The sequence below is a fragment of the Vidua macroura genome, chromosome 5 (assembly GCF_024509145.1).
Source record: "Vidua macroura isolate BioBank_ID:100142 chromosome 5, ASM2450914v1, whole genome shotgun sequence".
In the NCBI taxonomy this organism is placed as follows: Eukaryota; Metazoa; Chordata; class Aves; order Passeriformes; family Viduidae; genus Vidua; species Vidua macroura.
The window spans coordinates 7,976,847-8,003,591 of NC_071575.1; the positions used below are offsets into that span (position 1 = coordinate 7,976,847).

Consider the following 26,745-nt stretch of genomic DNA (forward strand, 5'->3'; position numbering starts at 1 on the left):
ATGAAATTGGAGCAATTGCATTTCCCTCCTTTAACCTGGTCTCTTCTGTTTGGTTCTCTATAGACAGGACAAAGAAGTACTTCTGATTATAAGGACATGCAAATGTGCTGACAACTGCATCATTCTTCTGCAGGACAAGGAACCACTGACAAAACTAAAGTAGCTTTCAGTTAATCTCCTTCTGCTTGTTTTCCTCAGTAGAGACACTTAGACACTCACAGGAAGAAAATCCATTCCATAAATACATAGGCAGTATGTCCATTCCTACACCCTGCACATGGATCTGCAGATGGGATGTTCAGTGACACAAATGCTGCAGACAACAACCATGGTCTGCTCTCCAGAAACTGGGACTCACAAGGGCCAGTGACTAAAATCATTCCTCGACCTTGGAGGGATTACAATAAGTAATACACCCCAAGATTAGGGTGAGAAAAGCCTCATTCCCACAAGCCTCTGCATTTGTATGTTAATTCCCTGTGAGTTCTGTTGTCCCATTGGCCCTTTGGCCTTGCCCCCCCCCCCCCCCCCCGTTCAGCCCCTATTTCCATTTTTGTATGTCTCCTAGACTGTTGTCCATTCCCCTATTGGAGAATCCCTATTGGCCCTGATTTTTCTCATTGCTCCGCCCAGCCAATCCCCAAAGGCTCTCTCTGTTTTTAACCACACCTTGCACCATTTTGTCCTACTCCCATTGGACCCTGATCCTCTGAACCACCCCCTCTTATCCCACAGATAATCCTGGACCCTCAGCTCATCTGGGTTCTTGTCCTTGGCCTGTGTTTGGAGCTGTATCTTGTTCTTCAATAAATCATTATTCAGATCCCCAAACAAGAACCCGTCCCGACATCATTCCTCATCAACCCAATTGTAGTGCAACGCTACATTCCCTGGTCATTAAATTTTCTTCCAGCAGGGTGTTTGTTTGCCAGCTCCCACAGAAACAAATTTGGAAAAGTTGCTCTTAGACTTTTACAACAAAGTATCTGATAGTCATTGTAAATCCCTTTCCTGCTGAATATTCTGCTGCCTTCACTGGAAATTTTTGGCTGTGTAAGGAATACCATATAGGGCCTAATGAGGTTTTATTCAGTTCCTGAGAGTCTTTATTCAGTCTTTGGGTGTCTGAACCCTAATGTAAACCAAATGGGAACGCAGATTGAGCAGAGAAGAAATCCACACGCTTTAGATGCATTGACACATACACATATCTGGGATGTTTAAAAGGAAGCCATTTATCATCAGGAAGCATAAGTGCTTATTGTGAATCTGACATTTAAATATCCCATCAACAGCAACCAGCATTGAGAAATGGTTTCATTAACCTGAAAGGATGTAATTTTATGCTATTTAGCAAGAAATACAAATTTTAAAGTGCTTTTATGCTGTATATATCAGAGTACTAAGGCCAAATCTTGCTGTTAGATACCCATATTTAAATATGGAGCAAATTAATGAACCTCTTCTAATAAACCTGCAACTAAGAGGGTGCAGATACAAGCAGAATCTGTCACACACACTCTATAACCCACTTCCTGAAATTACTATGTTCTTTACAACATTCTAATGGTAGAGTTAAAACTTAAGTCCCAATGGCAAGAACTGATCACTGGATGGTGACTGGAGTGGTAAATTCTTGGAGTTCTTACGCTCGGAGTGTTTTTCTTTTTTATTATTCTGTCCTGGGGTGACTTTATGATGCTGAACTGTATCCCCATTTGTCTGTTTAGCCCAGAAATAAGTTTCATACCTTTAAGACTGGTTCTGAGAGTGAAGTGGGGAGAGAAGACACGCGCAGTTTGTTTTCAGAAGCTGCACTCGCTCCTCCACATTCTGCTCCTGGACTGTGTTGTCTGCAGCACAGACAGACAGCAGGACAGGGCTCTCCTTTGCTTTTAGTTAGTTTTTAGGTAGCTGAGGCAGAGAAGTTCCCTGGGGTGTGGTTTTTCTTTTTCTTGGAAGTGCTCAAACCTGCTCTGGACTGAACACCAGAAGAGCACGGGCAGCTCGCAGCTGTGGCCCACGGGGCCGGTCCTGGGCCGTGGCATCTCCAGCACTGCAGGGACTGAGAACAGCCTGGGTGAGCTGAGCTACAGCCCACCAAGGGGACTTTCTGAGTATCTCTTTGGAGCAGCAAGAGGTTTTATTGTTTAATATTGGGGGTTTTTTGGGGTTTTTTTTGGGTTTTTTTTGGTTGTTTTTTTTTTTTTTTTTTTTTGGTTGTTTTTTTTTGTGCTGGTGAATGCTTTGACTGTTAATTAAACAGCTTTTTTTTCCACTTTTCTCCAATGAAATATTTTTCTAAATCTCTTGGGGGAGGGGCTGCTTGAATCTGCTTTCCAGAGGAGCCCCTTTGGAGGTTTTCTCCCAAATTTGCCCTAAACCAGGACATAATTTAATTTGGCTAGGTCACCTCTCCTCCATTTTCACGTATCTCCTGAAGGTACACTCTAATAGGATCATACTTCAGAATTCCTCTGTTTACAAAAACCCTGGTATATGAAACCGTGCCCATGATGGCATGGTCAGTACTTACCTGTTCAAAATCTCCACATCACTAGCTTTCTGCAGAGTTTTCTCCTCTGTTGTCATTTTGAACAGAACGCTGTTACCATGCCAGGTTGCTCTCATAGACCAGCAAAAGCAGAAAGCTCAGTGCCCTAATAAGGCCCCAGCAGGAAACCCAGCCTTTGTTTCACATTTGAGGAAACCATAAAAAACAGAACAATTTATGGAAAGTCAATAGGAACTGTTACCCAGACAGAGCAGTCATTGCTCTGTTCCTCCAGGACAGGCATCCAGAAACCAATACAGTGACCGATAAAACAAAGCTGAAGTAAGCCCTCAACTATTCTCTTCAATATCTTGAAATTCATCAGCCATCACTGACCAACACAGATCTGAAGAAAAATGCAACTGAACACCAGCTGTAACACACAGTAAGAGCAGGAGCCATGGACTCCAGAAACACAACGATTTTGGCAATCACAGACAACCTGGCACATTTCTGATGCCAGCGAGATGCTGGTGCTCTGGCCATGGCCAACATGACCAAGGCTCTCATAATCTATAGAAAAATGTCTCCTCCCTTAGATCTGTGTGGAGCCTCTGGATCTTGCTTTTGTCCTTACTTGTGCTCACTAGTTATCATTTCCACCTGCATTTCAGCGCATGGATGAGAAAGGAGTATGAGGCAGATGTGCAGAGAGCTACAGCAAAGGCTAGAGGGGGCCGTGGCATGATCCAAGGACTTGTTGGACAGTTCTCATTCCCAAGGATGCCATGTGCAGCACAGACATGTCTGAGGCATTCTCAAAATTACCAAAAAGGCCTGTAGTGTGGCTGCCAATACGGGGATCCTGCCTAAGGCAGCCCTTGTGAGCTTCCTATGGAGAAGCATAGAGGGATCAGCATAAGTGGATCCTTTATTTCTCAGTTTTCCCACAGTAAAACATGGAATAATAATGCCTTAGTCATACTAACTCCATACTGTGAGGATAAATTAACTATTCCCACATTTTCAGGCACTGTAGTAACATGGATTCTAGAAAAAAAAAAAAAAAGCTATATATAGCCACATAACCAATACAGGTAAATACCTCTATAAATAAAACCTGTAAGTACTGCTTCAACATGAATAATAAATAAAAACCAAGGAAGACTTAGTATATGCACAGGCAGATTTACAGTTATGGAGGAAATACTTTTACAAAGAGCATAGTGAAGCATATAAAGTAGGATGGTGAAGAGAAAGGTAATAAATCATTCTACAAGTACATTATTCTGAAAAATGACCATTGTAAGTAAAAGTATGCTCCTAAAGTTCTGGGATGCATTTTTTTCTGGTAAATTGAATATACAGATAACTAACAGGTATAAATGAGCATCCTCCTACATGTATAAAAACCACATTTCCTGAAAAAATAAATGGATACCTGTGTTGTCTGCTCAGTCTAAACAGGGACACAAGCATCTCTGTGAGCTGTGGAGTTAATGAAGTATTTGTGGACAACAGTTTACTATCTTGCCAAGGATTTATAGCACAATAAATCCTCATACTGTATTTTGCTTTGAAAGAACCCCTCTGTATGGAAAAGCCCTGGGACGCAAGAGTGCACGTGCATGGGGAAGCTGCCACATTTTCTCTCGCTGACCCAGGAAATGCATGTGTGGGAAGGGAAGTACAGAGAGGGGCAGGAGGTAGGTTTGATGCTGCTTGTGGAGTCATGATGGACACAGAGCCAGGGCCTTGCTAAGGTGTTTTGTAAGAGTTGCACAGAGTAACAGCAGACAGAGATCCCAGTGAGTTCCAGACACACTGTGTGTGTGTCTGGTGCTCCATGGCCCAGTGCTGGCATGTCCCCCAGCACTTTTGTCCTTGCAGACAAGGGGTCTGAGAGAGTGTTCCCCTTCTCTGCTTGTGCTTCCAATACTGCCTGATCCAAGTGTCTTTCCAACAGCCAAAATGTTTTCTGATTTCCCCAAACTAGACCCTGGGATGACTGCTGGGCCACAGTTTTGCTAGTTAGAAGAGAATGAGGAGACAGCAGAGGAGCATTTTCTTTAAAAGGTACATTGTTCCAACACAGCAGATGGGACTTTGTCCTTCAGCAAAGCAATTTCAGATCTTGCTTTCAGTCAGGAAATGGTGGTGAGAATATGAAAGGGTAAATACCACATAAATATCATTACAATAAAAATAAAATTTGAGAGGCTTATATAAAAATCTCTTTATACCAAAGTATGTTGTAGGTACAGGCATACCATTGACTACCCAGTAGCTCTAGGGCATTTTCTCTACACAACAGCACTAGCAATTCTGTGAAGGCAAAGCACACCTATCATGTATATATCATATGCCAGCAAAATTCAGCTTATGCCAGCAAAATTCTGCTTTAGCCAACATAACTTGCTCCAGATTATCCAAATGAAGCTCTAAGCTTCATTTCTTGGAGTGGGAGCAAGAGCTCCACTCATGATGTGCCTGTCTGTACACTTGCATCAGTGTAGCTCTGTCAGTCATGTCTTCACACGTGGGATTGACACTGAAAGGCTGCCAGGGAATAGTGTAGACCCACCACTGATTCCTGCAGCACAACATTTCCAATGCTTACACATTTCAATCCTTTTTAATCTCACAATATATCCTGCTTCTAATAAACCACGTGATATGTATCTAAACAATCCTTTAGCATCTGTTATGCGTTTCTTTACTTAGATACTTTTTCCTATGCAGATATGGCTTCCATTAAGTCAACAACATTTCAAAATCACTTTAAAAATCAGCTGGGTAAACAACATCCTAAAATGAAAGTGATGACTTGCTGCTGCCCAAATTAAATTTTTGTAACAACCTTACATTTAATCCTATCTGTATTTGAAAGTTCTGTATTTAGATAGTGTTTGATGCCCTATGTTTTTCTGCTGAGTTTCATTTAGCATTTCATTCTTCTTGCTAGATACCACATGACATGACCATACACACATCCTGATCCTCTAAATACTTTCAAGCACTGTTCAGACACTTGTAACATTACACTTCATGCCCTTGCCCTTTCCCTCGCTTTGCAGATGCCGAAGATGCAGATGCTACACTACACCAGTAATCTCAGTTACAACTGTCAGCTTGCCATCTTAGCCCAGTTTGCAGAGATCTGTTGTCCTCCATCTTACAGACTGCATGCATTCCTGTTGAAAAAAAACCCCAAACAACTTTACTGAGTAGTAACAACACTACGAAAGAGCCCAAAAAGAAGATACAATAAATACTTATTAATAAATGTCACCAGTGAAATTTCCATCCAACGCTACAGTGCTTGTAGCTAAGGTCTTACTACATTGATTCATGATAACACTCCAGGAACAATCAAGAATACTGAGCATGAAGCAAGAATAGATCTTTTTTTTTTTTTTTTCCCCAGAAAAATAAATTTTGCGAAACAAGTTTAATTTGGGTAGAGGAGTGATAATTAACATGCAATCTGGCACTAAGTTTTACAGTTTAGGACCAATGCATTTTTTATTTTTGCAATTCAATATTTCTTATTGTTTCTATCCATGTTTGCTGACTATTCTCAAAAAGATAAAACTACGACAGTCCTCTGGTTAAGAAACCTGCCATTCCTCAGCTTCTTCTTTCATAAATTACAAACATAATCAGAGATAACTAAGTCAGAAAACTACAGCTGTTGAAAACTTGCTATGTAAAGACATCTCTAAGTAAAAACACTAGACCTTTTTCTCTAGCAAAACCAAGGCAAATGCTGGTCAACATTCCCATGCTATTCCAACAGCAGCAAGCCTCTGCTTGAAATGAAGCTGGTCCTTGCAAGGAAAAGTTGCAATGCCAGAACAAATACTGTTTCAGGTTTGAGAGCATCAGTGCTTGGCTCCAGCAGGCTGCAATACACCACTGAGCCCAGCATGCTTGGGGATGTGGAAGGTGGGACTGGGACCCATTTGCCCTTTTGAATGGATAATGGGAAGGAGCATGGAATATTCAACACCACAGCGGATTAGAAAGTCTTCCCAACAACACCTGAAGAAGTGAAAAGTTTGCAGCCAAATGTTCTAACTCACATTGCTCTCTAGCACCTGGGACTGTTGCTTCACTATTTGGTCTAAACACATTAAATTATATTTCAAGCTTCTTCCCTCTCTGCTTTGATTATTTTCTTCCAATGGCTTCTGACAGTGACAGTAAAAGATAGTCCTTCACAAAATGATAGACTGTTGTAATTTTGAAGTTTTATCTTTCATATTATTATCATTTATATAGTTATTTTCCAGGATTCTAAGAGATATCTAGTAGGATACCATCAAGTGTATTTTCAGTAAAGCATAAACAATACTTTCTAAAAAGGAAATTACCCAGCATGAGATACAAAATGTATATTCAAACTCCAATTCCCCAGACAGATACTTTGGTGTAACAGCTAAACAGAACACTGTTTCTCCAGAAAACTGACAGGACAATTTGGTTTCCAAAGTGGTTGTATGTGCTTTCTATTTGTTAGTGGATGCAGTAGGTGATGGTCATGCCCCATATCTTTAGGAAGGGACTTCCTGGGTATTAAAAAGCCTCATGCATTCCAACATAACCTTGACTTACAAATGTCTTTAGGTAGAGTTTGCCTGTTGCCTTTCTCCATACCAGGTTCTCCTTTCCTGATTATTAGAGTTCATGTCCTGAGCCTGTGAAGGGGAATTTAAAAAAAAGAAAAAAAAAAAAAAAAAAAAATAAAAACAAAAAAAAAAAAAAAAAAAACAAACAAAAAACCAAAAACCAACAAAAAAACCCCCCACCAACCCCAGACTAACACAGCCCCTATGTGCAGAAAGCAGAAAAGAAATCCACATTTTCCATGTAAGCAATTACACATTGCACTCTCTTCTATAAAGTTTTAGAAAGGCTTTGTCACTTTCTTCACATTTCAACTTCATCAGCATCACCTCCCTCTCCTGACACACAGCATGACTAGAGTCAAATCTTCTCTTGCTAATGGACTGCACAAAACATGGTGTGCAGCAGACAAACAGCACCCCTTCCCCTTCTGATCTCCTTTCACTAAGTCCGTTTATTTAATATTTTATTTACCATGAACATAAACATTAAATATGTATATGCATCCGGTCCTGGAGGCAACAGCCTGCCAGCTCCCCTGTGCCTAAGCGAGGGCAGCTTCCAGCACCTCACTGCGGGGACTCGAAATGCCAGCGCAGCCGGGAGCTCCTCCAGCCCGCGAACATTTCTCTACGTAAACTTTGTGAGGTTTAAGAACGGCTTTCGAATCCGAGACGTGGTGACAGAAGGTGGGGCAACTGAGGACGAACTGAGGTTCCCAAGCGCCCAGCGCTCGGCGCCCGAGCAGGAAGCCTTTCCCTTGGGGCCGGCGGAGCGAGCACCGCACCCCGATGGCTCCGGGACAGAGGGACAGATCTCTCCTTGCTCCTGCACCCCGAGCGCACTGGAATGGAGGCACAGGTCTCCCCCCGCCCCGCCGGCACCTGCCCCGGCCCGGAGCCCCCTCACGCCCCCCGCCCAGCGGACACCCACTCGCGCCCCGTCCGCGGCAGAGCCCGCAGCGCCTCCCGCTCCCGCCCGGCCCCCATCCCTCCCTGCCTCCTTCCCTTTAAACCCCCACCCTTCCCTCCCGGATCCCGGCCCCTGCCCGGCCGTACCTGGCTGCTGGAGCCGAGCTCCGGCGGCCGGCGGGCACCCACAGCCTTGGCCGTGGTCTGCAGATGGACGGGCGCGCCCTGCGGGGGCTCCGCGCCCCTCCCGCCGTGCGCGGTCGCCGTGACCATCGCGACGGGCGCCGGGCACGGCAGCGCGGGGATGGGCAGGTTGTGCCCGGGGCTGCCGCCGCCCGGAGCCTTGAGGAGCGCCGGGACAACGCCGGGCTTGGCGCCGCTGCCCACCGGCACCGCCAGCCTCTGCCGGGAGAGGGGGAGAGAGGAGCGGCATCGTCACGGCAGGGCTGCAGACGCACACGGCCCCCCGGCGCCCAGGCAGCGCGGATTTGGGGTTATTTCCTTTTCTTTTGGTAGGGTTTACGGTTTTCTTCCTGGCACGGGGAAGGGCTGGGTTCCCCGTCTTTGCTCGGGAACTCGCGGGTTGCACTCTGGGCTTCCGAAGCTGGGGTTTTGGGCTGGATTTTTTTCCCTTTGGGTTTCGCCTCGAACTAATATTCTAGTATAAATGATCGTGATATAAGTCTAGGTAATACTGCAGCTTCAATTAATAATAAATGGCTTAAAGAATGGTATTTTCAACTTTCCCTTCCATCGGTCTGAATTTCCATTCCACGTGCCCACCGCACCCCAGTGCTTGGCGACCTCCTGTGTTCTTCCACCGCGACTGACTTTGAAGTCAATTTGCTGCTTTCCCTTTAAAGTTTTCTTTTCCTCACAAATTTCCACTATTTTTCCAGTGGTGAGAATTATAATAATTATGATTATTATTATCATTATCATCATCATCATCCAAGCTAACTTTTCTCCATAGCACCATTTTAACTTGCAGTTCTCTGTTTTTCTTAAGAGTTGTTATTTTATATTGCTACAGAGTGGTTATTCCATCTGTAATAGGAATGTTTTGATTATGAGCTTGCTATAGGATCTCTGACAAGATTTGTATTTGAGATTTCTGTAGGTACTGTGAAGATGCATATGGTAAATAATAGTGTCTGCATAAAATGCTCACTTTTGAAAAGGAAAAAAAAAAACTTTTATAGAGTTGTTGCACTTTGAGTAATCTTGGGAGCTTTTATAATTAATGCCATTTAGGCAAGCAAGGTATATGTGGAAAAAATATGCCGGTTCAAACCTCTTTTTATACCTTAAATTATTAAAAATCTTGTCAGCTAGAATTGACATCAAAGGCACTTAATCCTGCAAACAGTTCTGCCCATGTTTAACTTTATACACTGACCATAACTTTGGACTCCAATGCAATGACATGTTATGTACAGCCTTTGGGAAACTGCTGGTCTACTGTTAAAGCCCATAAGAGTTTTGTTGACAACTTTGTTTGTTTAAAATACGACATGTGCATAGAAGTGTGTGCGTGTGTGCGTATAAAGTTACAGACATGCTTAGTTCTTTCCAGAATCGAGGCTGAAAACCTTACTACTGGGCCTAAAGTAGAAGCCTTATAGCATAAAAATTAAGTGATTTCTAGGAAAATATATCCCATCTTACCTTTAAACCCATCATACGCTTTAAGACTGGAAAGGCTTAGTGGAAATATATGTTTGCTTTGGGAACTATAGTTTTTGTGTATCACAAGCATATGCTTTACCAGAGACACTTGCTTCAGATTTTAATATACAGAAATTACTTCTTTTTGGTCAAATTACTTCTTTTTGGTCAAAGGTTGGACTCAGTGATCTTTGAGGTCTTTCCCAACCTTACTGAATCGTGGTTCTGTGATTCTAATGTCAGCATTACTCTAGTAATTGTGACTTCGTAGAAATTGTTTTGAGCTTTCTTTATTTTTGTCTTTACCTTTCATTCTCCATTATCCTGGCAATCATCCCAAGGAAGCATAGGCAATATTCTCCTTGTTCTCTATGCTGTTGTGTGTCATAGAAGTTTTGAAGAGAAAAGAGCTTTCTCTTCAAAACAGAAATACACCTGTCTGACAGTTTAAGAGTGCTCAAGTGAAAGACAAGGACAGGTGTTTTATGTAGGGGGGAAAAGTTGCTTATGAAAAAATTCTATAAAAGCCTGTTTCTGTGGTTTGTTGTAGCACAGTTTTCCACTGATGTTCCTTGCACTGATTCCATGCCCCATGGAATGCTGCTGCTGCAGATGCCAAAGAGAATTGGGACAGCATGTGGGAGAGCTGACCATCTCCTCTGCTGCTCTACGGAGTATTTCCTTGGAAAGCATCTTACCCCTACAGCGACAGAAAGCTCTCAGACTAAGAGTTCAGCCCTGTGGTTGTATTTTTGCTTCATGTCCTATGAAAAATGCAAGCTCACAGACTGTCTGAAAATGCTGTACTTGGTTACAGTGCTAGAAATCCATTGCATAACTGGAGTTAGTCCAGGAGGGAAATCCTAGCTCTGCTGCAGACAACCAGAGGCTTGCTGCTGACATCAGTAGCACTGGGTGGGGATTTTCTTTTGTGACCCTAGGAGCAATTGCTGTTCCTGATAGATCACTGTGCTGATGAAGTGTCTTTAATGTTTTCACTCAGACATGAACGTGGGGGTTACTGAATGAAAAATTTCTTACAGAAACACTCAGTATTACTCTGATTTCATATTTTCACTTAAATTTCTAATAAGTAATATTCTAGTGGTATTAGTACAGTTTTGCTTTGTTCTCAGACACTTCAGCAACAGAAAACACCTAAACAAATAAAACTTCTTGACTCCAAAAGACAGACAATCCTTGGTAGCTCAGTGGAAAGAACAAGCAAATTAAGTAGAAGTAGATTGTGACTTTCTTGACTAACTTCAATAGCAACTAATTGCTTTTTGTCTTGTTTCAAAGGAGCGAGTTAGCGGAGAAGTACAAAAGCAGAAATTCTGTAAACAAACAAAAACATTTCACTATTCAAACTACCATCCATCCCTTACTCACTTGCTCTCCCTACAAGCATTAACAGTGAGTCAGTTTTGGGTCTTTGCATGTGATGCATGTTAACATTTTTCCTAACAACCTCACAATTCTGTCTATTCATGTGTATGCAACCAAAAGAGCTAAGGAAATAAAGATTACTGCTTGTTTCAGTCTAAGTTGTGATAAATATGAAATGCTTGTAAAACTGGAAAAAAATCATTTGAATATAGGTTTTGTGGCTTGTCTAAGTAAATACAGGGAAAACATTATGTCCTTGGGATAGGCTTGCAAGGACCAGTTGGCCCACATCTGTTACCTCCTGAGGGTACAATGTTATACTAAGTTTATTTAAATAGTTGAAAATTTTAGAAACTAAATATGGAAGTATATACAGAGGATCAGGTGCTCAAAATTAGCTTCCAAAATAGAGGTACAGAAAAACCATCAATTTAGGGAAAAGCAGCAACAGCATCTCTTCTGTGTGTCTTTTATTAATTTTCTAAAATGTACCTATCAAAACTTTAAAAATAGCCCCTTTAATCAAACTGTGTCAATTAAGAGATGAGCTATTTTCATCTCTTTGTGTTTTTTAATTTGTAACAGCCATTTTTACATTATAACCCTAAGAAGACGTTGGTAAAGGAGTGTTGACAAGAAACAAAGATTATGATATGAGAGATTAAAATAATCCTCAACAAAACCTACATCTGCTGTATTCTATTTCTGCCAGATTAATTAAAAGAATAATCTTAGTTTTTAAAGAGAATGAAAATTTGCATTATGAGAATCAGTCAGCATAACATATTATCAGATACTTTTGGAATAATGAACAATAAGATACTAAGCAATCTTTGGACACTGCAGCAGAAAACATGTGCTGATACAATGGAAGAGCCAAAAGAGAGGAAAAGAGGAAAAAAAAATTTGCTTTAAATGCTGGAAAGCAGGTCTCTGCTTCTCATCCACAGCATAATAGCACACACAATACACCAATTTTGAAACAGCGCCTTTTCAATAGCAACATGACTTTCATTTTCACTGCAGGATGCCACAGGCAGTCCAGAGTTTGAAATATGTATGCTGGTCACATGCAAACATGCCACAATGTGCTGGAAATCTGCCACTTGTTTATGATTTCCCATCTTGTACGTGGCACGATCTCAACTATTTAAAGCAGAGTTAATGTTTTTTTCCATATGTAGCAAAATAACTCTGGCCTTCCTGTTTATTAGTGCATGTAAGCCTTCTCCCCATCCCCTCCTTTCCAGCTAGGTCTGCGTTGTAAATGTTTGCAAGTAAGAAGGTAGCCATCCAACAGTCCTAGCCTCAAATTTGATTACTCAAATGCTACTTCTGCTATCACAAACCACAAATCATTCTGTTTAGTGAATAAAGCAATGGAAAGAGCAAAGGGAGAAACTATTTGCAGGTGGCTGTTCTGTTGTGACCCGCGCACCGAGCAATGAGGCACATGTATGCGCACACAGGCTCCAGCCAGGCTCCACATACACAGCACTGCTTCTGGTGCAAGGCTTTGTCTCCTTCATTGTCACTCTGCTGCAGCTTACATCATGTCTTCAAATCCTTACTGATCTGATGTCGACATTTCTTCACACATGCATCTCAAATAAGAACATGGTCATGCTCTGCAAGGGAGGAATTCTCACCTCCTGGCTGCTGTCTGCCATAGCAGTGATTTAAAACAGACACACACCTTTCAGCAAACCTTCATGTTTTCCTAGTAAAATATGAGATCTGTTTAAAAAGGACCTAAAATTCACTGTCCATCACATTTATATTTTAACACCTACACACTGTAGATAGAAACCTCAGTCCATTAATCTTTCCAGAATGATGCTCTGACAAAGCAGTTTGGCTGTGAAAAACTGTAACTGTTTACAGAGCAATACCATTTTTTTTTTCCTTAGTGGGCCCATGGCTACGAGAAAACATTTGGCATAACTCTGAGAGTTTATTTAGCTTGCAGAACACTGGGAATCCACTTTCAAACCAAAATGATGTCTTTGTCAATTAATAATATAACATTACATGCTAATCTAATGCCATGCATGCAAACCAGCTGAACAGACTTCTCCAGCAATAAGAGCCATGGCCTCTCTTCATTTACCCAATAGTCACAATAAAATTCTCTTAAACAACAGAATATTCAATATTCAGAGAGTGACAAGACACAAATGCACTGTAAACACAGTCACCAGCTATGGCACTTTAGTACATCGTCTAAGGATTTTGGTTCAAACCTATGAATTTCCATGTATTTCTCCTATATTTCCAAATTGCTACTTATATGCACGGCTGATCCTGCCTGATCTGAACCCTAAGTCATGAGCCAGCCATCCTCATAACTTCACACACTGAAACAAAGAAATGAGCAGCGCTTCAGCCAAGCACGTGTGTACACACAGGCAGGCACCCAGAGGAGTTTGGTCGATGCTCATGGAGGCAAAAGGCTTCATAGCCTGTGTTTTATCCCTGCAATCCCATAAAGAATGCTTCCTTTTACATATATGCCTTGGGCACCAGGTTATCTGTGCCCAAAGAGAAGACATTAAAACAGGTTCTCATACAAACAAAGGTGAAGACCGTTGCATGGGAAGATTTTATGCGCTGTTTCCAAAAATGCTAGCTTTCACGTAAAGGTGTTCAAGACGTACAACTGAGGAGGAGGAGGAGGAGGGGGAAGAAGAAGAGGGGAAAGAAGAGTAAAAGGAGGAAGAGGAGATGAAGGAGAAGGGTTTTAAAGAAGGTCGGGGTAGTTCCTGCTGCCAATTGCTCGGTAAATGACCTGTCAGTTTGATGCAAACGCTCTCCCCGCGACGCCCCAGCTTGGGCGGGGGCAGGGGTGGGGAGAAAGGAGGGGAGGGAGAAGAAATTTCTCGACAGAGACATTTTTAATGACCCCCAGGGAGAGGTCACCGTGGCGCAGGCTGACGTGAGGGACCCGGGGGCAGGCAGCCTTCCTCCTCCTCCTCCCCCTCCTCCCTTCTTCCTCCCTAGTACGCTCCTCCCGTCCCCCTGCCCTTTCCTAAAGGAAGCCCCCAAAAGCCCGATTAATAAACAAGGGGGCAGCGACTTTTTGACTAGGTATGGCTCGAGTGTTAGTTTTTATAAGAAGAATTAAAGAATTTAAAAAATAGCTGAAGAGAATCTGAGACTCAATGGAAACAGCCTTCGCAGGGCCGGACTGTCAGGCAAAGGAAGATGAGTGTTAAACACGGGCAGGAAGGTTCATGTGTGCTGAAGTACAATCTCAGCATTAGTTGGTCGGGTTTTTTTTTTATGGCTTCTTTTGTCTGTTGGTTTCTTCTAATTTCTTTTTCTTTTTCTTTTTTTTTTTTTTTTTTTTTTGACAACTTCCTGCCTGCCTGTCATTAGAAGTAAGAATGTATTTCTTTGTCTCTGTCAGATCTTAGTTAATTAGCCATCACTGCATCAGGCTCAAGGATTTAAATTCAAAGTGAAACTCATTCTAATCAAAACTGCAGCAAACTGGGGGTTTTGTTTGATTTTAACCTGAGAGTCAGTTATTGTATCACTGATGTACATACTGCATTACCAGCTGAGTGCTTTCAGCATCCCTCTATCAGTGTGAAATATTTAATCGGCACAAGGATCCAATCAGCACAACAGAGGGGAAGCTAGTGTGTGCATTAATTTACTTCAACTGAAAAGCAGTAAAGCAGGTCAGAAACATATAACCTCCTCCCTTTCCCCCTCCTCCTTCCCCTCCCAAACAAATACACAGCACATCAGAAGAGTTTTGTTGGGGGGAGGGGGGAGGGATTGAAAGCCACTCTTTATGAATCCAGATAGGACAGTCAGACAATAAATTAGTCACTCCTGCCAAAGAATGACAAACACTGCCTGAAACAGAAGAGGGGAACAATGCACAACACCACCACCACCCCCAGATGTGCCCCCCAAAATCTCTTCTCCAATTAATTATGTGGTGTAATTCTTTGGGGTTTTTTTTTTTAATCTTTGACTATTTTAAAGCTGAATGATTACCCCTTCTGTGTATGACACTAATCAGAAGGAAAGCACATGCCAGGAGATATTGAAACAGTCTTTCTATTAAGGTGCAAAACAGCTTTTGATTTTCTAACCTGACACATTCTCCAGGAAAGGCTTCCATTAATATTATTGGTATTAAAAATCTGGTTTAGAAGCATTCACAAGCTCTTCTGCACATCAGCAATTTTATATATGGCAGCGCACAACAGCTAAACTTTTCCCACTTCTAATTCTACCCTGTAATTCTCGTGTTTTCTCCAAAGACAGTCAAGTTCCTTGTCTGCTTGGTATCATAATGAGAATACCAACATGCCATTTTCTTTCACAAGGCATCATAAACAACCTGAATGTTACATGAACAAATTTGTTCAATCCTCCAAGCAAAACCATCGTGCAGAAATGTGACGACAGATGATGATTAAAGTTGCATCAAAAACACCCCACCCCAGCTTGTCAGTGTGAGTGACCAAGCTCTCATTGTGGCTGCTCTCCAGGACAGGGCAGCAATAGAGAATTAATTAGCAGGTTTATGTAAAGAGAGAATTTTCCAAGCTGGTAAATACTCCAGCAATGGTAACCGTGGGCTTAGAAATGCATACATTCAGTCAAGTGCAATTAGCCTTTAATTTCTGAACCCATTAAACATCTTGCTGACTGCAAAAACCAATGCATTTTAAATGGTATTGCTAACTGGCAATCCACTCGTCAAAGCTTGGAATTAGCTGCTTAGTGACGTGTAAACAGCACTTTTTAACTAACACAGAGTAGGGAGGAAGAGGATGCTATTAAATGAGAAAAGTCAGATTGATATCATGGAACATTCTGGTAGAGCCTGTGCATCTTGAAGGAGAGGAGGAGGGGGAACAAGGGTTGGGTTTTTTTTAATAACCTCACAAATAATCCCTCATCCTTTCTCTCTCTCAAACCATGCCAATGATCAAGGAAATGAGAACAAGGCACTTGATTCACAGCTGACTCTTTCTTCTTGTTACATCAGATCAAGAAGAAGCAGTGTAACAGGGAGGAGGGAGCTGATTTCTGCCTAGGAAACAAATCTACAAGCTGGCATTTTGTCTCCTACTCCTATTAATTAGACCAGTTTTCTGTCAGAAATAGAGCTTTAAAAACTTGCAATGGAGTTACATGTGTGCCCACTCACACACATGCTGCATATATGCATCCAGAAAATTAAATATTATGTGTGTGGGTTAAAGTCCTTCCAAAAAAATCTTCAAGGCAAGAGTAGTTGGTTTTCCATTTTATTTGATAGATGGATCGCTATTCTTTTCCTTAATCCCAAATTAAAAATATACAATAAGCTGCTAATAGTAAGACACAGCCTGTGCTGAAGCCCCCAGTAATGACAGCCTTTAGATAGAGGGCACTGTGTTCTGCAGCAGGTCTGCAAGGCTCTGACATGCTTTTTTTACACCCAAACTTACCACAAAGGAAAACTTCAGCTTGATCTCACTACAAAGCAAGCAGAAAGCACACAGGCATCCTCTGGGCAGGTCAGAGGAGGGCTCCTTGCTATGTAACATGGCTATGTTCTCCCAGAGCCCCAAAGCCAGAGTCCTACCTTCCATTAGCAGCTCAAAATTTACACTTTTGCTGTTGCCAGCATCAATTTCTCATTATTTGCCACATCCCATGCATTCAAGAGGACTGCATTCATATGGCTTATTTGTTGGTGAAAAACAAAACCTCTACAAACAAACACACAAAAACACCCCGAGTGTAAACCATATAGATACTAATGTACTTCTAATTTAAGTTTTAAGAAAACAAAAACACCCTGAGTGCAAACCACGTTAACACTAATGTACTTCTAATTTAAGTTTTAAGAAAACAAAGGCAGAGTCATTAAGGGCCAGGAACACACAGCCAGCATATGGAGACTAAGCGCTCTAGAACAAGCTGAATGTTTCCATTGTGTGAAACTCATTCGTTATAGCTATAAGATGCAGGGCAGACATTTGCATTTGTGGAGTGGCATCTTGTCATTTTTAGATAAATCATGGGATCCAGACCCTTTCTAAATGGCATCAAGCTCACATTTCTTGATAATTTGCCTCCCTTTGTTTCAGTACTCTACCTCTTCTCTTCTCCTCTCCATGAATGTCATTAAAGTTTGTATTCTATGTGTCTAGAACTCAGGGGCTTCCTATTTTTGCTTAAAAAGGCACTGCTTCCTATGACCAAGCACTGCAAAAAGAGATGCAACTGCACGCAATCAGAAAAACTAACAATAAATTAGAGTAATTTATTGTATCCAGTTCCAAAGCAGCTGCCTCCTAATTCACATTCCCTGTGCCCCATTCCTCCCATCAGTCCCAATCCAGCCCCCACCCCAACCTGATAATTATTTCTTTGATTTCTCCCTCCTTCACTCCAGCTTAAAATCAAATTTGGGAATGCACATCTTCTTTGGAGTGGCAGGAAGAACCGGCAGTACAATAAACCAAGCCAAATCCTTTTTTCCCCACACTTTTTTTCCTAGATAACACAAAATCCTCCTGAAATGAACAAATGTAACTGTGAACAGATACAGACTTCCCAGGGGATCAAACCATCGGTTCCTCAGTATACATAGAAAGAAGATAGAAGTTAAATGGTTGCATTTTCCCCAAGGGAAGGCAGACCTTCAGTGGTGAAGTATTCCCATCAGAAATTCTGGGTAAGTTGCAAAGAAAAGAAAAAAATCCCTGCCTTCTCTCGAGACCTGGTGTAGAAATTTCCACAGCAATTCTACATACACATGTTTCATGCCAACAGCACGAGCTTTTGGGATGACTCTGAGGTGATTAGAGCAGACATGTTTGCATGGTACACATGAAACTGCTTGGAGCAACCTTTCAATTTTCCATCACTCCCAAGTAGAGTTTTGGTGGGAAAAAAAAAAACAAAAACAAAAAAACCCCAAACCCCCCCCCCCCCCAAAAAAAAACCCAAAAAACCAAAGCAGGAGGGGAAATACAGAGCCCAACTGAGTGCTTACAGGCATCTCCTCATTCCAAATCCAGGCTCTTGTGTCCACATGGACTGCCCACAGACTCAAGGGCAGAAGCAGCCAGAGGAGCAGTCACCCCATGCTCCTGCTCCTGAGCCCAGGGGGATCCCACCCTTTTTGGCAAGGGAATGTCAGTATATGAAGGAAGGTGATTTTATCATGGAACCTGAAGAGTGTGCTTCATTCAGAGGACAAAGATGAAGGCAACTTCATGAACAGGTTTGTTGCAAAAGCCGTCAGCTGTTAGCTCACTTTACTATCGAAAAACTTTATGGCTTGGTAGCACAAAGAGCAGGGTCCTTCTGCCCCAGCCTCTGAGTCTGCTTCTGGCTAAGCACGCCAGGACTGAGGTGGAAACAAAGCTGCTTTCAAGATCTAGATAAATCCCCTTGCCTTACTTTCCCAACTTGATAATGTTTTCCTCGTTGAGGTATTGTGAAAATGAGCTTGTTAGCATCCATTAAATACTGTTTATTTATATTTTAAAGACATAAAGATATTTTAAATTATATGATTTTATCTTAACCCCACAGGATTATGACTGTCAAATCAAGGGTTGGAGCTATCACCCTGCTTATCTAACCTTGCCTGAAATATTTTCTCATGTCCTCCAAAGAAAACCTGGTGGAGATGAAGATGAGATTTCATAAGTCCAAGCATTTTCCTGTGTGTGTGTGGGCTTGGCCACGAAAAGAACTATGTAGATGGTAAAAACTTAATTTCATGTATTTTCCTTTTCACATGTTACATAAAAAGAAATCTACAGACCAAAAAATGTAGTAAAGCCCATGACCAGAAATAAGAAACACACAACAGGTAACTGCACCTCTAAAAAGAGGTGCTGCAATTCTGAAGAAGAAAAGTATTAAAAGAAGCTAGAAGGGATGGCAGGAGAAATGACAAATTTCTCTCAACAGCAATCTTGCCATTCTGCTGTCAATGGAGTGAAAATAGTTGAAGTAGAAAACCTCTGAAAGATTCTCCTCCTGCATCATAAAGTAACTGCTTATTATAAACTGTGGAATGACAATCATGAACAGTTGTGCAGGTGTTTCCAGAAGTAAAGGATGCAGAAGGATGAGTTGACAATGGACTTCCATCTCAAGACTTCCTACTTTCTCACACAATATATAGAGGATGACAATTTCAATGATTTTCTCTGTTCCTTTCCAGGATTCTGAGCATATGTACATCATTCAAAGAAATCCCTATGATCCAGTGAAACTCCTCCAGAGGTAGGAACTCTGAGTATACATGTAGAAGGAAGCTGCAGGAGCTAAAACTGAAGTCACAGAAACACTCACATCAAGTAAAAGCTGGAAACTGAACCTCCACATCACAGGCACAAAACTTTAGTTACTAGGAGAGCACCTTCACTCCTCATTTAATTTTCCCCTCAGTTGCACCACTTCATTTGCCATGTGGAGTATCAAAAAGCATAACTGTGAATGATCACATTGCCCTCTTTATCCAACCTGAGGGCTGACTGTGCAGGCAGGCTGGCTGCCACAGCACTCAGGCAGCAACAGCACTGCAGAGGTTTTCTGCCTTTCAAGCAGGGAGTGTTCAAAGAGGTAGGTTATCAAATAATTTCTTACCAAAAACATAAGGTAATGTTCAAAACCTGGCTGAATGAATACTGCCTGATAAAATAACACCTCCTACAGAAGAGGGAGAAAGTGAAAATTGGGAACTCCAAGCCCTCTGTCTTTGCTCAGACCACTATTCAATTTTTTTTTTTTTTTTTTTTTTTTTTTTTTTTTTTTTTTTTTTTTTTTTAATTGGGAGCATATAATGGCCTAGTTCCTCTAGGGACATGGGTGGTTTAGAAAGATTAAAAAAAATTAACTTCCCCTCCCTAGTCCTTTCCCCCATGACAAAGAATGCTATGTGAGTACACACATGTGAAAAATCAAAAGCCAACTTAGTTTGAGAATCCCAAGGAATACCACTTGACTAGATACAGATAGTTGATCAGTGGAGGATAATTGATAAGAGGAGGATACAGCATGTAATTGATAAGAGGATAATAAGATAATAATAATTTATAAGAGATAATTGATAAGAGGAGGATACAGCATGTAATATTTTTCTGTTAATGAGACTTCAGAGAATGCATGAAAAAACTATTTAGAATGACTGAAGTGTACAAATACATTAACAGATGTAGAAAACACTGTGTAAATTTAAGAAATAAGGGAATTATATGCTTTCACACCAACTTAATGGAAATGCAAATGATAAGACAATGCTTAAAGGGAAAGAAAGGTATACAGCAGAGTTGGGAAAGAATAATAAAGAGATAAAAGAGCTGCTAATGAAGGACTGTGTAGATCCTTGAAACTAAGACAGTACACAGCCAATATTGTGGAGACCAAAGAGAGAGTAATAAGGAATAAAGAACACAGATCATGCCAATGACAGCAAATAAAATGGAATGTAGAAGAGAAAATGAGATAGAACAGACTGGGCTCACTTCAAAACAACAACAGGAGAGGAACATAATGGCTAAGGAGAAGGCAATGACACACTACATTGCCATTGCCTTCACACATCAAGATGGAGATGCTTATTTAAAGCATATATAAAATGGAAATTACCTGCAAAATTTAGTCCCTAGTCTTCAGTTGTGTCTGAGCTAATTTCTAAACTACTCCCATGAACAGTAATAGGAGAAAGAAAGACATTTGTATGTTGAGTTTTTTGCTTTTGTAGTGGAAGGCACTTGGATACTTTAGCCATGAGAACTCTACAGGGAGCTGCAGAATGGCACAATTGTTTCTGTGTGTATACTCAGAAACAATTCAAGGACACAAAAAAAAGGTGAGAAGTGATCGAGAGAAGCCTCAGCAAAGTTTCCCCCTAACATTTTACATTTCAGCATCCGACAAAACATTTCCCATTGAGTGCAAAACATGACAAGCACTTAAATACCAACCTCCATCGGTCAACCAGATCCTTTGCCTGGAACATTTATCCCAGATGACAGCTTTTCTCCTAATAAAAGTAATTTTGCAAAGATGCTGAGTACAGAAAATGACAAAGTGGTCAGAAAGAACTGATGCTCTAGCTTTCCAGTTCTGTAGTTCACCCAATTTTTTTTTATATTCCCATTTGAGTTAACCTTTTCTTTTGCAAGTGTGGAGCACCCTTCAGAGCACAAGGCAAGGATTAAGTGGCAGGTTCGTGCAGCAGCTCCCAACGATTTGAGTTCAAATACAGGACAAGTCATAAGTAGGAATGAAAAAGGAAGTCCTTGTTCAAGTTCCAAAATAATCTGTTGTGTAACTCCCAGTTTGGAATAAGATTGGGCTGCAATTGTGTGAACTGTAATGACACAATTTAGAAAAAGAATGGGACAAATAAGAGGCAGTATCAAGTTTGCTCATTCCAGTGGATTCCAGCTGAGCAGGAGGTGTTAACAACACTCAGTGTAGAAACAGTAGCTCTCTACACACCTTCTCTATAGATACTGTGACTACAGCCAGCCCCATAGCACTTCACTCCTGCATTTCCCCACTTTTTCTTTTTCTTTTTTTCATGTAGGATTGAAGCCTTTAAAAGTAATTGTGGAAAAATAAAGTTTAGTAATGATGGCCTTCTCCAGGAGGTGAGGGAAACAGGTCATGTTTTACAGAACATCATAACAATATGAATTCCCAGTTCTTCCAAGGGAAACCATCTCCTAGTGCCTTAATCATCCTGCTGTGATGCACCAACTAATGTGGCTGCACCAGCATTCAGATAGCTGTGCAATAAACCAGCAGCTTTATTAATTAAAGCCAACCTGTCAAAGGAAAAAAACCCTAGGTTTTAATACAGATGAATTTCCCAGTTCAGATCCCCTCCTTGCTGTAAAAATAACTGGGCTTAAGTGGTAGAAGGAAGCACTGAGGAGGAAGAGGGAAAGAGGAGGAGGAAATGCCATTACAGAAGAGTTCTGGCATGGTGTTGGGGCAGCAGTGGGCACAGGCTTGGCAATTTCACAACCAAATGTGAGGAAAGATGGAAACAGAAAAGAAGGGATTAAAGAATAAAGGAAAGAACATTTGCAAGAGCCTATGAGGACAGAGCACTTTGGCCAAAGGAAACAAGTATAGAGCCTATGTGCCTTTCACTGCTAGGCCAAGAAGTTTAGTAACAGTACTTCCAGTAGTAATCAACACAGTTTTTCCAGTTGTGTGTTGAGCAGCCTGTGTGGAAACATGTCCATTTCCAGCAGACTGCTGCCAATGATAATATGCAGACTCAGCAAAGAGGCTAAAGGCTGCATGGACACAATGAATAAATTACCCTCTCAACCCTCAGAAGATTATAGTTCTCTGTCAAGTAATTTAGATCTAAAATCTGACCTGACTTAAAGCATTTACACCTTGTCAGGGAATATATTCCGTATATTCAACAGTCATTTCAAGGAAAATAAATTCCTTTATTACAAAAATTATTATATTTTTACACTTAATAATTCTATTTAAAATATCTTTCTACAAAAATCCTTCATCAAAAGAGCTTATGCACTAAAAGTTTGTATCTCAGTTAAATAGACACTAGCATCCCCACATAGGCACATCCACCTAGCAGACACTACTCCCAGTTTTTTGCTGACATGATGAATAAGAAATAAATCACAGGAATAAGAGTCATCAAAAAAGCAACTCAACGGAAATTATTAAAAAATAAATCATTCAAATGCAGAAGGATAGATGAGTCAAGGGAGAAACAGAATATCAAGAGAAAGGCATTTGAAATTTCATTTTTCTCGACAGCATTCTTTCCAAAAACCAAAAGCAGGCTGGGCTGGAATGCAGTGCTGTGGTAAAGGCAGATACATTCAGTTTTCTTAACTAAAAGTTTCAGGAAGAAGCAACTACAGCATCAGAGATGCTTTCTTAATGTGAAGGTGGACAAAATGGCAAGAGACAGAGACTGCTGAATTCAGCAGCAGCAGCTGAGTCTATAAACGGGCTAAGCAATCTGTAAATGGAAACTTTTCCAAGCTAGAACAAAAGTAAAGCTCTGAAGTATTTTAGCAGTGAGCATGACTGCATCTCCTGCTACTCATGCATCATCCATTAACATCCATCAGTGCTGTCAGTATCATCCATTAACATCATTGCATTCCAGGGCTTATTAGCATTTCCACTCTGCAACATGATAGAAGTTTATTAGTTGATTGCTTTTCTGGGGATGGTGTGGATGAACAGAAGATAGTAAATATATTGAAACAGGGCACAAATGTTCTCAGCTGAGAGATTTGATTTATTGTTTTTTTGATGTGCCCTAAGACAAGTGATCAATTTCCTAAGAGAGTTTGCTGGTTACCATATAGTCTGTGAGTATAATAGGATTTGCAGTGCCACTATGCATAAGCTGCAGAAAACAGGGCAAGTCCAGTGTGGAATGACTGGAATATGGAGGGGGAGGAAACACAGGCTTTTGATGCTGATGTGTGTGGCTACAGAGCAGGCAGTGCAGTCCTTATGCTGTTCCAAGAGCAACTCTGTGTCTGAGGAAAACAAAACTCAACCCAACTGTTTTAGACTGGCAGATGTACATGTCCAGATGAGCCCTGGTGCTGGCATAAAGGGGAGCTGGGGTGCCCACTCTCAGGACAGTCCATTTAAGCAGAGACATCACCCTCCAGTTGTTCAGAACCCAGACAGACACAGTCAGGATGGTCATAACTTGCCATTTGACAAAAAATCCTGCCATCCCTAAACAGGATGTGCTGTCACCCTGCACCTGCAGCAACCATCTTCCCCCTACAGAGACAGGCTGCTGACTAGCCAGCATTCCCCAGAGCAGGCACACATTGCCTCACCTTCCCCCTTTCCAAGACTGCCAGTTAGTTGCTCCTGCTTTTAAATTAAAACCAGCTCCTAATATATGCTCTCCTTGCTACACTGGCACCCTGCACAGTCTTTTTGGCACAGCCTTGCATAGAAGTCCTCCTGCCTTGGAAAGTTCTGGCTTTCCTTGAGAGACTGCAATGAAATGTGAGAGCAGTTTTGGCTAGGAAGAAGGCTGATGCTGTTAAGATTGCTCATGCTGACCAATGAAGCTTGGATGTGACATTATCAACAAGGATTTTTACAACTATGCAGGAGACAAAGCAAAATGACCTGGACAAACTCATTGTCCTGGCAAAGAGCCCAGGAACAAGCAAAAGTTGACTCATGGCAGTAGAAATCAGCCCTCATATCATCGTTACTAAACTATAATCAGACATCTCCATTTTTTAAAATCACTCATGATTCTTTTTAAGGGCTGGAAAAAGTTTCATATAGAAATACTAGTTTCATACAGAAATACTTTTTAATTGACTTTTAAACCATTTTCATGTTCAAGTAAAAAAAAAAGTTCTCACAATGCCTGGCTTTTTTCAACTGGACAATAACTGAGAGGGGACAGGAGCTGATAATATCACTAATTGATAGGACAGTACAGGGAAAAAAAAAGGTGATTTTTAGGACAATCACTCTACATTGTGTTATATTAAAATATCAAGAGGCATGTGTCAGCTCAGCCACAAGCAGCCATGAAAAATATATTGTTTATGAAAAAGACAAGCCCTTCAAGGGCAATTACAAACTTTCCAAAGCATCAGCAGGAAAAGGGATGTATTTAACCACTGACTGCCACCATGCCTGACTTCCAACAACAGAATGCTACAAGAGCATTTGTATTATCCTTGGTCTTTTGCTATGTTTCTTCACACATGGGCAAGAACAAATGAGGGCTACACATCTTCACTAGCACCTGGAGGATTTGCTGTCCTTGAAAAGCAGTTACATTTACCTTGGAGACTGGCCCAGGCATTCCACACCTGGTTCCATTTTTCTGTGGACAGGCTCCTCTGAAAAAGCATTTGCAGCGACTGCTAGAGGAAGCCTGTCAGATCTGTAGGGCAGTTCCATCAGTGCCTCAAGCCACAGATGTGAATTAAGTTCCAGCCCAAAGCTGCTTAGTCAGACATGCACAGTAATTCAGAAAATCTGTGCAGGGATGCACCAAAATTCCATTGGACAACCACTGGTTTCCATGTCAAGGGCTGTCATATCCTGCTGGCTATCACAGAATGGTCAGGACATGACTATCTGCAGAGCTAAATGTTTTAAGGCAACTTTAGGATTATGTGACTACCAGATCACATTGCACCATTCAGAAAACCTAATTCAGGAATACTTGAAGTATTGAGCATGAGCATGAAGTTTATAATTTCTTCCTGGAAGCCACTCTGAAACCAAAGTGAAACTTCTATTTAAGTATCTCCAGTAATAGCACCTACTATTTTACTAAGTTTATGGCTTTCAATCTTGAAAATCCTCATCTCATTTCCAGCTTTAGCTTCCAGCCACTTACACCTTTCTCCCAGCTACACAGACTAGCTGCCTGCTAACTCAGATGTTCCTTTCCTGAAAGACAGGGACAATGATTCTGGTTTTCTCAATACCCACAGCAGGCACCAAGTTTGGGGTAGAATATAAGCTTGTTTTTTGACTTGAATTGCTCAGGAGTTTCACCTGCAGCTGTAACTACGCTTGCAAGGGCCTCTGACACGGTCAGATTTTTTGATGGGCACCTCGCTGTTCTAGGATTTTTGTATTTTAATCAGATTTAGGGAGCCCAAGTGGGCTGAGTGTGCAGGAGCTTGTGTCATTCACATGCAGTGAAGTGTGCAATCCAGTCTTTCACCTTCCCAGCTCCAAGCCATTTGCATTCTGGCAACATCTCACTTTAAGTCCCCAAATACCCCCAGCCCAACAAAGAACAAATACCAGCTTCTCTGAAGCTACAGAAGAGAGAAAATGGCAGCTAAAAAAATGCATAAGGGCAACTTCAAAGTTGTTGTATTTGGTGCTTGGGCTTTGAAAAACCTGTCATTTGGGAGGAAGGGTGGGAGGCTGTTTTTTTCCCCTCCTTTTCATTAAACAGCTTTTCAGAACTTGGGAGAGCTACAGCTCTCATTATGCATTCCTCCTTCTGGAAATAAATACTTGTGTGAGTTGTCACATTAGTCAGTAGATAGATGACAAAAACAAATTACAGCCTGGCAGGGAACCATGCATTGTGTGTGCATGTGTTACAACAGAGTATCTGCTGTTACGAAGGTGGTTGAGTCTCCATGTCAGAGGGTGGAGTCTTTTCCAGGAGTAGAAGTCCTGTAGTGAGGGACTTTCCAAAGAAGAAGAAGAGAATCACGAGTGTGTTTCATTCCTTTCCCCTCAAGGAGATATTACATGAACTCCCCATATGGCTCAGTGCTACAGAGAGAAATCCTGCTCCTGCAATGCTTCTTCCAGCTCTCTGAAGTCAAAAACAAGCTAAGCAGTCCCACAGCTCATTTCAGCCTTTAAATAAACTGGGGCTCCCCAGAGGAATGGGAACCAAAAATTTGTCTTTTCAAATTCACAGAATTTGTCCCCTCTTTCTCTCTCATTGTACACGTTTCAATCAGTTTTGGTATCAGTTATGATGCCCAAATCAAATTATTTTTCAAAAAATAACAAGATTTAAAAAACATGCCCATAGTCCAACCCTCACTGTGAACAACTAGTTTTTTTCAATCTGAGAGATCAACATTCTGGATTATTACCTGACTGGTCCTCTGCAGAAAAGATGAGCCC

The 26,745-nt window shown here is 41.4% G+C and overlaps 1 protein-coding gene across 2 annotated transcripts in view; it reads right to left on the reverse strand.

Annotated features, from left to right (window-relative positions):
* The window catches only part of PHF21B (PHD finger protein 21B), a 161,461-nt gene that overhangs the window by 60,379 nt on the left and 74,337 nt on the right, over window positions 1–26,745 (reverse strand). The window contains exon 1 of one of the 2 annotated variants that reach the window (XM_053977789.1): window positions 8,182–8,516. The exons of the other annotated variant lie outside the window; for it this stretch is intronic. Within the exon in view, the coding sequence (XP_053833764.1) occupies window positions 8,182–8,307 (126 nt within the window). The 5' untranslated portion in view covers window positions 8,308–8,516. Of the gene's footprint in view, window positions 1–8,181; window positions 8,517–26,745 lie in introns of those variants that run through there. 2 annotated transcript variants of the gene reach the window in all.